This window comes from Macaca fascicularis, chromosome 13 (genome assembly GCF_037993035.2).
Source record: "Macaca fascicularis isolate 582-1 chromosome 13, T2T-MFA8v1.1".
In the NCBI taxonomy this organism is placed as follows: Eukaryota; Metazoa; Chordata; class Mammalia; order Primates; family Cercopithecidae; genus Macaca; species Macaca fascicularis.
The window spans coordinates 56,568,350-56,583,440 of record NC_088387.1 but is presented as its reverse complement, the minus strand read 5'-3'; the positions used below and the strand labels follow the sequence as shown (position 1 = coordinate 56,583,440).

At 45.8% G+C, this 15,091-nt stretch overlaps 1 protein-coding gene across 7 annotated transcripts in view; it reads right to left on the bottom strand.

Moving 5' to 3' along the window:
• Positions 1 to 15,091, bottom strand: part of SPRED2 (sprouty related EVH1 domain containing 2) — a 126,719-nt gene that overhangs the window by 3,757 nt on the left and 107,871 nt on the right. For all 7 annotated transcript variants that reach the window (XM_065527022.2, XM_065527023.2, XM_005575727.5 and 4 more), the window contains one exon: positions 2,143 to 2,292. In XM_065527022.2, coding sequence (XP_065383094.1) covers positions 2,143 to 2,292 — 150 coding nt within the window. The remainder of the gene's footprint in view (positions 1 to 2,142; positions 2,293 to 15,091) is intronic.

Below are 15,091 nucleotides of genomic sequence, written 5' to 3'. Positions count from 1 at the left end.
GACTTCTAAAGGCTTGCAGTACTTTTGCCTATTTTTGTACAGTATGTTCTCTTTTGTAAGGCTGGCTTTTTGAAAATTGAAATAGAATAAGGACACTGGAGTGCCATACATGTTATAAGGTTAAGTCCTGTTTTACGAAACTTCATTATCCATATGTGCACAGTATGTCCACAAAGGATCACAACAGGAGATGCATTTCTCCCTGTGGGTCTCTCCTTCAAGAGACAGGGGACACTAGGAAACACAAGGCTCACTCTGTCATCTGGTTGGGAAGATAAGATGCAGACAGGAGAAGGATAGAGTGAAGGCTCCGGAAACTGTCTGAAGTTCCACTCCTGCCAGGATGTCACAAATAGTGAGAGGCCAGACCAAGAGTCACACCCTCTAGAAACCTGCAAATCTAAACTGCATTCTCCCTCAGGGTGGAAGAGGCTTTTCTCTGCAGTTAGTTCTGCTACAGGCTGCAACCCTGCCTTGTCCACAGCAGCAGACAATGAATAAATATTTATTAAGTACATGCACATAACCCTGGCTCACCCAGGGCCTCTCAGTGGAGGCAGAGAACTGAGACTTCTTGCTTTTGATGTACTTTGGGCAGGAAGGTTTTTCAGGGGCTGAGGAACGTGGCTCTGGAGTGGCCCACTGCAGTCAAGTGCTGACATTTTCTAGCTGGTACCTAAGACTCAGGTTCCCTTTCTGTCAAACTGCATAGGATTGTTTTGAGAATGAAGAGAAATAATCTACACAGGGTGTCAGCTCACAGCCTCGCTCACAGGATGAACGTGATACCTGTCGCCATCACAGTCATTATCATATTGTTATAGACCTGATCATGTGCTTATTAGATTTACCCATCACTTCCTGCCAGAGGGCAGCAGGGCCATGTCCCACACAGTTTGCCTTAATTCCTGTCAAATTCTTGGTATCAGAGTTGCCTAGATTTTTGAAACTCACGATTCAGAAGGATTTCAAAACAAATCTCGGAAACTGACACAGGCTTTATTAATTCTTTACTTTGGACAGTAAGGAAAGTAAAAAAGTTAATTTCCATCTACTGATACCATAATGTGATTTTTATTTATTTATTTATTTATTTGAGATGGAGTCTCGCTCTGTTGCCCAGGCTGGAATGCAGGGGCGTGATCTCGGCTCAATGCCAGCTTTGCCTCCTGGATTCAATCTCCTCCCTCAGCCTCCTGAGTAGCTGGGACTACAGGCACCTGTCGCCATGCCCAGCTAATTTTTTGTATTTTTAGTAGACATGGTGTTTCACCGCATTAGCCAGGATGATCTCGATCTCCTGACCTCGTGATCCACCTGCCTCAGACTCCCAAAGGGCTGGGATTACAGGCGTGAGCCACTGTGCCCGGCCAATAACGTGATTTTTAAATAGGACATTTTAATCCCAAAATACTAGGAAGCACAATCTAAAATAATTTTTTAAAAAAGAGTCAAATCTAGTTTCATGTTAAAAACAAAACAAAACAACTAACTGCCGTTTTTTCTCATTTAAAAGCAGCCTAGTGGCCACAGCACCCCACACAGGCACCAGTCCATGCCCCATGATTTGGGAACTTGCTCTGCAAAGCAGCCACTTGGTAAATATTTGTTGAACTACTGAATTCTGAGCTCCAGCTACATCTGCCTGAGCAAGACTGGGCCTGTAGCCTGTAAGGCTGGGGGTCGAGCCAAGTCTGCAGCATTCCTTAGTCCTGATTGTGGCTCTGGGCTTCCACACAAGCCGGGAGGCCCTTTGGACAGAGGAATGCAGGAGGCAGTGTAGCCCCCTGGGTGAGAACAGGCTTGGATTTGAATCTCATTCCATCAGATACTCCACCTCTCTAAGCCTCAGCTTCCTCATCTATAACCTGGGGCGGCTAATGACTTGCCTTGTGGGGCAGTTTCTGAGGATTAAACCACATAAAGCATATAAAGGGTTTGGCAAGGTGTCTGGCACACAGAAAACACTGGATGAGGCTGAGGTGCCACCACCAATGCCACTTTCAGTATGAAGTGGGGGTAAAAGCAGGAGAGCAGGAGAGGCCTGTGGTCATGGAATTTGGCTGAATAGGAGGGGAAAGAGGCCATTCCAGAATCAGAGGCACCACCCTGATGCCCTCAGAGGAACAGGGCTCTGCTCACCTGATCGAGGTGATAGTGGTCCGTGGGGTATGAGTCGTGGAGGTGGCCCAGGGTATAAATCCTCCGGTGCTCACAGGATGTGGGAGAGGAGATTGTCCGAGTAGGTTGCTCTCTCTTCTGAGAGGAATTAGAAGAACTGTCTGTAGCTGTCTGTGTAGAGGGAGGTAACCAAGAGTCAATTTAAAAACAACAACAAAAACCCCATGTACCAAACCTAACATGCACTATTCAAATATTACGTATTCCCCCGTTGTGACATCTTGCTGGTCTTCCCAAAATATTGAGCTTGTCTTGGCTACAACAGGAGGACCCCTGAATGGCTAGATTGTCTAAACACAATGTGGCTGGCTCAACAGGCAGAGAAGCCCAGCCACCAGACCCTGGAAAGGTGGCTTTTTCTTAAATGTGGGAATAGTGACCAGATGCAGGGGAAAGGCTGGATATACCAGGCGCCCCAAAGGTGTGTTCTAGTTTGATCAAGAGTGGTTACCCTGGCCAGGTGTGGTGGCTCAGGCCTGTAATGCCAGCACTTTGGGAGGCCGAGGCAGGCAGATCACCTGAGGTAAGGAGTTCAAGATCAGCCTGGCCAATATGGCAAAACCCTGTCTCTACTAAAAATACAAAAATTAGCCAGGCATGGTGGCAGGCGCCTATAATCCCAGCTACTTGGGAGGCTAAGGCAGGAGAATTGTTTGAACCCAGAAAGCAGAGGCTGCAGTGAGTTGAGATTGAGTCACTGTACTCCAGCTTGGGTGACAGAGCAAGATTCCATCTCAAACAAAAGAAAACAAAACAAAACAACAATAGCAACAACAACAACAAAAAACGAAACATAAACAAAAGAATGGTTGTCCCATTTGTGGCCCTGGCTGAGAGGTATTATGGCAAGCTGGGAAGATGCACAGAGGCAAAAATGAAACCCACATGTTTATACTGGGGGGAAATCTCCACCTGGGAGAGTCTCAGAGGTAAGGATACCTCTGGGGTATCTTGAGTACTGGATTTCCAGGAATAAATTTTGTATCTTTGGGGTTGGGAGCAAGACTTGGACGTCACTTTAAACTGGAAGTGAGATGGATGACTGCATAGAAGAACAAAGGCCACCTCCGTGAAGGGTGAGTACAGAGCTGTTTTGCCCACTAGAGATGTCAACTTAAGATTGGAGTCTCCGTAACCATGTCTTCGGAAGATGATTAACTATCAGTGCGCACTGTACAAGCAGATCCCACAGGCCCCCAGTATACCACCTGATATGGTTTGGCTGTGTCCCCACCCAAAACTCATCATGAATTTGTGGGAGGGACCTGCCGGGAGGTAACTGAATCATTGGGCAAGTCTTTCCCGTGCTGTCCTCCTGACAATGAATAAGTCTCAGATCTGATGGTTTTAAAAAGAGACGTTCCCCTGCACAAGCTCTTTTTCTGCCTGCCGCCATCCGCGTAAGATGTGACTTGCTCCTCCTTGCCTTCTGCCATGATTGTGAGGCTTCCCCAGCCATGTGGAACTGTAAGTCCAATTAAACTTCTTTTGTAAATTGCCTACTCTCCAGTATGTCTTTATCAGCAGCCAGAAAATAGACTAATACTCTCACCTGAGACACAACCGAGCAGGCCAGGTGACCCCAGGTGGTGGTCATACTCCACAACCCTCTGGGCCCAGGGGCTATCCAGGGGCCTTGTTAGATGCAGCTGACAACCATCTTTAAAACCAGGGCCCCTAGAATTGCTACCCTTCCTTCTGCGTGCTTAGAGTGACATATCCCTCTACCCTCCACAATTCCCCAACTAAACAGATGAAAAGAAAAGGTTTTTCCTGATATCTAGATGCTCTCTTTCTGGCAAAGCTACAGGAACTTTCCCTTGGATATTCCTCTCATCTCATTTGCATATATATATATTTAAATTTATTAATTTATGTATTTGAGACAAGATCTTGCTTTGTCACCCAAGCTGGAGTGCCGTGGCACGAACACAGCTCAAGTGATCCTCCTGCTTCAGCCTCCTGAGTAGCCGGGACAATAGGTGTGCACCACCACCCCTGGCTAATTTTTGTATTTTTTGTAGAGATGGGGGTCTTGCCAAGTTGCCCAGGCTGGTCTTGAACTCCTGGGTTCAAGTGATCCTCCTGCTTTGGCCTCCCAATGTGCTGGGATTACTGCCATGAGCTACCATACCTGGACTTGTCTATTATTTTACATGCTTTTGTTAGCTATCATAAATCATTTTAGGGACAAGATCAAAACAAATAGACTAATAAAAGTTCTTTTTATCCTCCTCCCATTTATAAAGTAATACATACTCAGAAAAATAGCACAAGAATTTAGGAAAAACACACCTATATTTCCATTATGCAACATAAGCACTGTTAGTTTTTAAACCTTGGTCCACACGTGCAGCATCTCTCTGGGGACCCAACCCTCCTGGATTTTTCTCTACTTGGGTTTGGTCTATGCCATGCATGGCTGATGCCTGTTTCTGATCCCCCAAGCCATGGTGACTAATTTCAATATGAACACACAGTGCTCTCTGAAGCAATATAGAGAGATTTTTGACAGAGAGGTCAGAAAAGCAGCTGTCTCCATTTCTGTAATCAAGATCTAAGGGTCCTATAAGCCTTGAATCCTGGCACTGGTGTGGGGAAAGGACTTGTCTGAGGATGAGAACAAGAGAAGCCACCCTTAGACCCTTTGAGCTGCTGGATCCAGCCAAGCCTGAATCCTGATCCACTCTAGGATGTCCCAGTGATGAAAACCAATTCTCTTGTAACTTAAGCCAGAATATACTGGGTTTGTCACTTGGGTGCACTTTCCCTTCACTTTATAGATTCCTTCCTGTGGCAGCAGTCCCACAGGCACCACACTCCTGGCTTCTCTCTAGCCCTTACTCCTCCCCAGCGTCCCTCCTCTTCCTCGCAAACAGCTCTTCTTGGTGTTGTATGTGTGAGTGCTAATGGTGTGCCAGGCCCTGAGCTACATGTGGACACAGTTCCTCAGCACAGCCAGCAGGTCACAGGTAAAACATCATCTCCACGTCACACACTGGCACTAAGGGACTCTGAGAGATGGGGAATCCAGGCCATGGAAGCACAGAATCACTGGCAGAGCTAGGACTGAAATGCAGCCTCCCTGACCACAAAGCCCAGGGAGATTTCTAATAGGCCCCACACACTGCTGCCTCTCACACCCAGGTAAGTCCACTTCCAACTCCTACGCTGAGAGGTATTTTGTTGAGATTAACACAAAACACAACTTCTCCAAGTCACAAGGCACACCCTGCTGTATACAAACCCAGGAGATGAGGAGATGATGTCTCACAGTACAAAGGTTACTACAGATGTCAATAAATACCTCTGAAATGAGTAATCAGGGCCCTTCAGTGTGATTCAAGTCTCAAGAGTTAAATCCTTATCCAACAGTCACGTTACAGTCATCTATTAGGTTAGACGTTACCCTTGTATCGAACGTTGTAATACGCTCTCAGTACTTAGTTCTCAGAAACCCAGTTAACACATCACGGTCACCACTGTGTTAGTCATCTGTTCACCCTAACCCAGCCTATTTTCTGTGACCCATGTTTGGGTTAATAATGTGTAGAAAGTCCTTCTGAGAAATGAGGCACATCCAGCTTTTCCTAGGACTCATGAGTTGATCAGAAACGCTACCTTCCGATACTCCCATCCCACTTCCCCAACCCTCCCTCCCTGTGCAGCCTCTCTCCCTGCACAATCTGTGTAAAGCTCCCTAGACATTTGTCAGAGGATGTGAGACTGAGAAAGGCCTTATCCGATGAGGAATTTCTATAGTGAAGCAAGAAGGCCAGAAGAACTTGGAAGGCACGTCCACAGTCTACTACCTCCTGAGGGCAGAGCTGAGGGTGTGTCCTAGCTCAGCCTGCAGCCTTACAGGCCCAGTTGTTCAGGGCCATCTGAACTCCGGGAATGCTCCACTGGAAGCCAAGGCTTATTTCAGATCGATGCTAACAGACGAACCTTACAAAGCAGCTAGTGTGACCTACAAACAAAAGGAATGTACTACCAGGGCATCTCCAAGAAAGGCAAGGGGAAAACAAATCTTCTTTTACCCTCATGCACCTCTGAACTGGCTCTCCTGTAACTCTGCCCTGGTTTCCTTGGGCTGCAGAAAAGCAGCCCACCCGAGGTATGCACATACCTAATACACAAGCAAGATTCTTAAACATCTCTCTGTTATTTCTGTGCACAAGCTACTGACACCTACCAACCTACCAACCTGAGAGCTGTCACCTTCAATCAAAGACTTGGCAATCGCATGCTCCCAACTGTATCTACACTCGCCTTGCTCTCCAGTGGGGGGTCTATGAACTGTTAGGGCTTTGAAGAACAAAAGCAGAGGTCCTCTGTGACTACTCTGTGTTCGGGGACTTCAGGCTCCTAGGAGGCATGACTGCAGCATCCTGAGAGAACAGGTCAGAGTGGGTGTTTAATGTCTCCTGCTGTGGACAGGAGACATTATGTCTCCAGGCTGGCATTGCCATCTGGGCCCAGCTGACACTGGGAGGTCTTGTGCACTATGATGCAGGGAGCACAGCCCTTGCCACCTTCAAATGTATCCTCTAAAAACTCTCTTGCCTCTGGGTTTGACTCTGACTCAATGTCAATGCCTGTTACTAAAAAGATGTCCAGCTGGGTGCAGTCACTCATGCCTGTAATCCCAGCGCTTTGGGAGGCTGAGGCAGGAGGATTGCTCAAAGCCAAGAGTTCGAGACCAGCCTGGGCAACAAATCAAGACCCTGTCTAAAAAAAAAAAAGATGTCCAATTAAGAAGCGTGCAACCTAATATGAGGCACTAAACAAAAGAAATGCAGGGGAGTATTACAATGCTGAAAACAACAGGGTCTCAGCTCAGGCAGACTACATTTGAATCATTCTCTGCTAATTATAAGATGATTTTGGTCAAGTTAATGTCTAACTCCACTTTTTACATTTGTAAAATGGGGCCAAAATCTTCCTTGGGGTTATGGCAAAAATAAAATGGGATTTAAAATTTCTATTATATATGTTTTTGAGACAGAATCTTGATCTGTCGCCCAGGCTGGAGTGCAGCGGCACAATCTTGACTCACTGCAACCTCCGCCTCCTGGGTTCAAGCAATTCTCATGCCTCAGCTTCCTGAGTGGCTGGGATTACAGGCGCGTGCCATCACGCTTGGCTAAGTTTTTGATTTTTTTAGTAGAGATGGGGTTTCACCCGGTTGCCCAGGCTGGTCTTGAACTCCGGAGCTCAGGCAACCTGCCTGCCTTGGCCTCCTAAAGTGATAAGCCACCACGCCTGGCCTAAAAATTTCTGTTTTAAACTGTGACTGCTGGTATATGAAAGTTACTGATTCTGTGTGTTGATTCTGTATCTGGTTGTTTTGCTTAGCTCCCTTATGAAACTAGATTTTTCTAAGTAAATCATTTTGCTCACAAAAGATAGTTTGGTTTCTTTTCCTATATACATATATTTTTATTTTGAGACACTCTCGCTCTGTCACCCAGGCTGGAGTGCAGTGGCGCCATCTCGGTTCACTGCAAGCTCTGCCTCCCAGGTTCACGCTATTTTCCTGCCTCAGCCTCCCGAGTAGCTAGGACTACGGGCACTCACCACCACACCCGGCTAATATATTGTATTTTTAGTAGAGATGGGATTTCACCTTGTTAGCCAGGATGGTCTCGAACTCCTGACCTCATGATCTACCTGCCTTGGCCTCCCAAAGTGCTAGGATTATAGGCATGAGCCACTGTGCCTGGCCTCCTTTTCAATATTTATACCATCTTCTTATCTCATTGCATCTTTTGCCAGAGCTTCCACAACATGACATAGAAAAACAGAGGTGACAGTGCCCTGCTTGTCTTGAACCTGACTTTGATAGAACCACTTCTAATGAATTTCTATTAGATATAATATTTCTAGGTAATTGGAGTGATTATAAAGTTCCAAAAGTTTCCTTCTATTCTAGATTGCTAAGGATTTTCACCAGATATTAGATGTTATTAGATGATTTTTCTGTCCACTGAGATGATTACACAATCTTTTGTCTTTATTTTATCAATATGTAAATTAAACAGCTTTTCCAACATAACCTTTCTTTGCATGCCTCAGATATATTCTACTGGTCTTTCATTAAATTTGTCTTACTAATATGTGATGTGATGTGATGTGATTTATTTTTTGAGACAGAGTCTCGCTCTGTCGCCCAGGCTGGAGTGCAGTGGCGCAATTTTGGCTTGCTGCAAACTCCGCCTCCCGGGTTCAAGTGATTCTTGTGCCTCAGCCTCCTGCGTAGCTGGGACCACAGACACGTGCCACCACACCTGGCTAATTTTTTATATTTTTAGTAGAGACAAGGTTTCGCCATGTTGGCCAGGCTGGTCTCCAACTCCTGACCTCAGGTGATCCGCCCACCTTGGCCTCCCAAAGTGCTGGGATTACAGGCATGAGCCACTGCACCTGGCCCACTGTCAAATTTTTCTATGGTTACTATAAAAACCCACATACTTTGAGTAGCAAATAACAAACTCTGTGTGACCTGGTTTCTAAAGCCCTCTAACAGGGCAGTGAGCTGAGACAAGCCTTTGATGAGGGAGAACCCAGACAGGAGAGAGTAAGAAAAGAGAAGGGAAGGGTGTGAAAGCAGGTGTCAGAGGGTACAGAAATGAAAGTGGGCACTGCCAACATTTAAAAAAAGAAATAGGGACAGGGGTGGCCTGTCCAAATCCTCTACGGTAGTAAAAAAAAAAAAAAAAAAAAAAAAAATCCATCCCTGGCTGGGTGCGGTGACTCATGCCTGTAATCCCAGCATTTTGGGAGGCCGAGGCGGGCAGACCACGAGGTCAAGAGATCGAGACCATCCTGGCTAACACGGTGAGACTCCGTCTCTACTAAAAATTCAAAAAAATTAGCCAGGCATGGTGGCGGGTGCCTGTAGTCCCAGCTACTCAGGAGGCTGAGGCAGGAGAATGGCGTGAACCTGGGAGGAAGAGGATGCAGTGAGCTGAGACCGTGCCATTGCATTCCAGCCTGGGTGACAGAGCAAGACTCAGACTCAAAAAAAAAAAAAAAAAAAAAAAAAAAAAAATCCCATCCCTTCCCAAAAGGGTTTTTGGGTTTGGGCTGGGTGCTTTGTGGGATGTGGGCTCAGACACAGAAAGTGACCACGTTGTTGGGGAGATGCCACGTGGTACGGGCAGAGGCAAGGCCAGGTGGGCAGTCCTCATACACCAATGGGCATGGGCCTCAGAGCACTGGTCAGGGTCAGGTGGTTCCTCAGAGGGGTGTGCCTGAGATGGGTCACAGCGTTCTAGATTGGTAGACCAGAGGAAGAAAAGGGGGCTCAAGTTTATCAGTGAACATCTGATCAACATCTTCAAAAAAGAACAGTCTTCCAGTGGCCGGATTCTACAGACACAGGCTGTACTTATTTTGAGAATTCAGATATTTCCCGTAACTCTACAGAGTTTGACAACAAATGAGAGCAACTCCATGGAGCTTCAAAACTTGAGACAGAATTTTAAAAAAATAATAATTGACCTTAATGTTATGATGGCTTGACAATAAATCAAAATCTGAGTGCAAAAGACACTGGGCTGAAGGTACCTGGGCTAATAAACTGGCAGTTTCCCCAAGGTCAATGCTGCCTGGTTTGGGTGGGAATTGGTCTGAATGGAGAAAGCAGACTAACAGGGCAACACCTCAGGTTAAACCTGAGCCAGCTCCTTCCTGCTGTATGAGCCTTTTTTGTACAATATGATCTCTTGTTCTTGGAAGCTTGGCTACCTTTCCCTTTCTTATGGAGGGACCTTGAGTTTACTGGGAAATTCATAAAGAAGCAAGTGCAGTGGCTCACACGCCCTGGGTCCAAGAATGAGCCTTCTTCAAGTAGAAGGCCACCTCTCAGACCAAGGGAAGCTCAAGGAGGGAGGGAAGGAACCACCAGGCCAGACCAGCTGAGGAGACAGGTTGCTTAAATTGTCCATTCTGAGATGGAATCCTGGCTGCTGACCAAGGGCTTTTTGGGGGCACTTTCTGTGTCTTCAGGATGAGCTGGACAGATTTCAACGTTCACATTTCGGAGGTCTTTTCAGTACTATGCGCATCCCCTCAAGTCCCCTGGGTTTTCCTGCTAAACCTTTGCTTTCCAAGAGCAGGTAGGGGCAGAGGACAAGGAGGCAGCAGTTGGCAAAAAGTGCTATGGGAAAGAAAAGTTGTGCCTGGGCTGTTTTCTCAAGGACACTTGGGATTATTATCAAGGGGCACCTGGTTCACAGCCTTCTCAAGTAGGATGCTCCCATCCAGTACATGGGTGAGACTATTAGAGGGCTGGCAATGTGTAATTTCTTCCTGCGTCTTAGGGATGGAGATAAAAGGGACAAACCCCTCCTCTAGAGAGGCAAGGAAACAAGTACAGCCACTTCATCATCCTCATGTTCCCAGGAACACAAGGGCTGACTGCAGAAATCACAATGTGCAAAGAGCCAAGCCTTCTCTGACCAGCCTGTCTGGGAGATCACTGGGCCTACATGTTTTGAATAGGGCCATAGAAAACAATGTTAAGAAATGGCTTAAGGAGCTAGAACACATCATCCAGGAATCACGTAGCACTGCTAAGCAAAAACAGCACTATACAGAGAGATTCGAAAACCTCAACTTCAGGCCAGGCCAGGAACCTTGGACAAACTGTTTAACTTTTGGGGGCCTCAGTTTTCTCATGTGTAAAATGAGGGGGTTGCACTAGATGATTTCCAAGGTCTGTTTGAGCCCTAACAATTTCATGTGCAATGCTTCTCACCTGCTCCTAAGAACATTACAGGTTAGAGGAATTTGACTAAGCCCGTTGCTTAGTTGATTCAAGAACCACGGGATTAGGACGGGTGCAGTGGCTCATGCCTGTAATCCCAGCACTTTGGGAGGCCAAGGGAGGGGTGGATCACCTGAGATCAGGAGTTCAAGATCAGCCTGGTCAACATGGTGAAACCGCATCTTTGTAAAATACAAAGTATTTTGTATACAAAATACAAAATATCTTTGTAAAAATACAAAAATTAGCTGGGTGTGGTGGCGGGCGCCTGTAATCCCAGCTACTCAGAAGGCTGAGACAGGTAAATCACTTGAACCCGGGAGGCAGAGGTTACACTGAACTGAAATCATGCCACTGCACTCCAGCCTGGGTGACAGAGCAAGACTGTCTCAAAAAAAAAAAAAAAAAAAGTTACAGGATTAATTTAGATTGATTAAGTAGAGTTTCTGCCTTATCTGCAGATGCTACTGCTATTCTGAATTTTTAAAGGTAGCTAACTAGTAGTTACGCACTACGTTTGCATTATTTTTGCTGCAATCTACTGCCAAAATACATCTCAATAGCTGATGTAACCAAAGCAATATTCTTCCTTTTGCAAGGGGTTCTCATTTTATATATAAGTATTTACAACTCCCCCCGCCCCCTATATATATATATATATTCATTCCTTTCTTAACTTCAGCCTGAGTGTCTCAGAAGACTACTGGCTCAGACTGCATAAGCTGCAAGATTTTCCCCGCAGGTCTACTAGGGCTGAGAAACCTGCAATCAGTCCTTTCTCCTTTGGCAAACAGGAAGTCATCTGCCATTTTGTCAACAGGTCTTTGGGAACAGGTAGCTCCAGCTCATCTGTCCTGAGGGCCTGCATTGGTTCCAGGTGTCCTCTTTCAAAGGGGCAGCAGATCAGGAAGTAGGCCAGACTTGTATTCTTTCACAATCCCAGCTAGCAGGCGGTTTGAGGCAGCTGCTGTCGGGGCTTTGGGGGAGAGATGACTCTGACCCCGTTCTAGACTCTAGGACGTCATCCTCTCTCTAGGACCTAGAGGATTCTTTCATTGTGAAATTAACAACAACAAAAACCAACCAACCAGCCAACGAACAAAAAGAAATGGGGTCTCACTATAGCCCTGGCTGGTCTCAAACTCCTAGGCTCAAGTGATCTTCCTGCCTCGGCCTCCCAAAGTGTTGGGATTATGGGTGTGAGCCACCACGCCAGGTCAACAAAAACAATTTTTTAGAAGTTTTGTTTCTTAAAATTTTTTTTTTTTAGTTAGGATCTTGCTCTATTGCCCAGGCTGGAGTACAGAGGTACAATCACAGCTCACTGCAGCCTTGACCTCTCAGGCTCAAGAGATCCTCCCACCTCAGTCTCCTAAGTAGCTGGGACCACAGGAGTACATCACCAGGCCTGGCTAATTTTTTTGAAAAAATTTTATGTGGAGACAGGACAGGGTCTCTGTATGTTGCCCAGGCTGGTGTCAAACTCCTGGCCTCAAGCGATCCTCCTACCTCGCTCGGCCTCCCAAAGTGCTGGGATTACAGTTGTGAGCCACCATGCTCGGCGTCTAAATTTTAAAGTTAGATGATACGTTGATATGAAAGAAAAGGACTCTAAAAAACCCACAGTTTAGCTTCACTGGAGGGACTGAGGGGCTGGGAGCAGGAAGGCTGGGTTTCAGGTAACCCTGAATATATACTCTGTATGAATTAGTAAAATGGAAATAAAAGTGTCTCACTGTCCACAGCTTAAAAAGATGAGATGATATATATGTAAATGAAGCAAGACACAAGTGGTAGGGCTTGCAAAATGCCTTTGGGCTTCCTGAAACTGAGAGCATTCCAAAGCTTTTATTTAGATCCTTAGACATTTAATTAATGTAGCCACTATAGGTATTACATGTTGATAAAAAGATCCTCCTCTTACAGTGTAATGTGAGCTTGAGAGTTATTGTCATTTAGAAGATAAAGGAGTCCCCACCCATCTTCTGAGACCTTCTTCTGACACCCCATGCAGTGATGGGTCTCAATCAGTAGTTGTTACGGGATGCACTGCTCCCTGGGGTCGGAGGGCTGCCCTCCCGAAACAGTTTTGCTTTTCTTAATCAACCACCATAGATCAGGTTCACTAAACTCTGTAGAAGTAATTTATATTTTCAAACTATTTTCTCTTTTACTTGTCACCCCTTCCCTCCTCTGCCCCAATCCCTTACTTCTAAAGGTAAGGACACCAGAAAATATTTTTGATCAACTGATCTTCTAAAACGAGACTGAGGCTTTCAAGCAGGGACAGGGGAACCTCAGACCTCCAGCAAAGAGATGACTGAGGTCTTAAGCCAATGCACCAGTTTAAATGCACATCATTTAGGCAGCTTTTCTGCAATAAAAGGAATCTGGTATACTGACAATGTAAAACGTACTGAAACTTAGTTAGATAGCTATTTCCTTTTCTTAAGCTTCTCTGAAAGGCAGCAAGCAGTTTACGGGCTCGCGTTCTGGGAGAGCAGTGTGGAACTGAGGACAAGTCACTTCATCTTGCTGAGCTGTGGTAGCTTTATCTGCAAAAATGGAAGTGTCGATCTGTACTCATAGGGTAGCTGTGAGGACCAAATGCAGTCACGTATGCAGGAGTGCAGTGCGAAGTGCCAGGGACAGTAATGGTTCCACATCACTGTCCCTTTCCTTCTCCTCCCCTTGGGCCAGTGAATGGAGACTCAAAGGAAATATGTCCATCCCAAGAAGGCTTTGAGTCCAAAGCACAGCTAACTAAAAGCAGAATCCAGTTTAGAATGTAGGCCTCTCTTCAGACTCCAAACACAGGGATCACACGCCACCTCACCTTTAAGAAAACACTCCTTAGAAAGCCAGTCGATGAACCCCATTCATTACAAAACTGGTAGATCTGCCCTCAGCTTTAATGTTTGTTGGGGATCGAGTAGGTAGAAAAAAAATCTTCAAGAAAAGGAAGATGTTGTATTCTTGCCCTTTTGCTTCTGTAAATGAAACCTTGATAAGTACAAAATTCAACAAATTCATTTTTCCACTTAAGAATGAAAAGAAACTCAACTTGCAAATACCCAAAAGGCCATCTGGGGCAAAACCAACATTGTCTCAGTACTTTGGTTTTAACTATGTGCTCTATCCATGCTGTAGACAACACCTGAGGTGGATGGGAGGGGGCTGGGATGTCATTAGACACAACTGCTCTGAATAGCCAGACAGTCAGAAAATGCAGCTTGTAATAAACAGGATGTCAAGGGTTCAAGCATAGGGCATGAGGAAGGGCCAAGCTTTCCAGCTAGGGCAAGACATGGCTAGAAGGTGATGCTGCTACAAAGGACAGGGCATTTTTTCCTATGAGGAGGAATACTGCCTACCTGAAGAAATAAGGTATAATGAAAAACCAAAACATAACCTGGCCAGGTGTAGTGGCTCATGCCTGTAATCCCAGCAGTTTGGGAGGTCCAGGCAGGTGGATCACCTGAGGTCAGGAGTTTAGGACCAGCCTGGTCAACATGGTGAAACCCCATCTCCACTAAAAATAAAAAATTAGCTGGGCATGGTGGTGGGCGCCTGTAATTCCAGCTACTCAGAAGGCAGAGGCAGCAGAATCACTTGAACCTAGGAGGTAGAGGTTGCAGTGACCAAGATCGTGCCACTTCACTCCAACCTGGGTGACAAGAGCGAAACTGTCTCAAAAAAACAAAAACTAAAAAACCAAAACAAAACACCATCACCACCACCACCACCACAACAACAAAAACATAACCCAAATACCAGCCCCTTTCGACTGGCTTCTGGGAAAGCATTAAGTGCCACACAAAATGCTGTTGAATGAGTCTTCTCAATTCTGCGATGGTATGCAGTTGGTACCATTCTAAGTGCACAGAAGTCAATTAATTATATACGATGGATGTCTGATGGTGCCAGGGCTTAATTAGGAATCCCGGTTGAGATGGGCTGCCCAAATCCAGAAACAAAATACTTTGGTGGCAGTAGAAACTTGGAAGGGGGAAAGAAAAATCAAAATCTTATATATGGTAGAGGTTTCCCATGGTCATGCTTCTAATTGTTATTTTGAGGACTTGGGCAATAGGTTCTCTAGAAGCGCAAACCTCACCATTATGCAATACTTACATG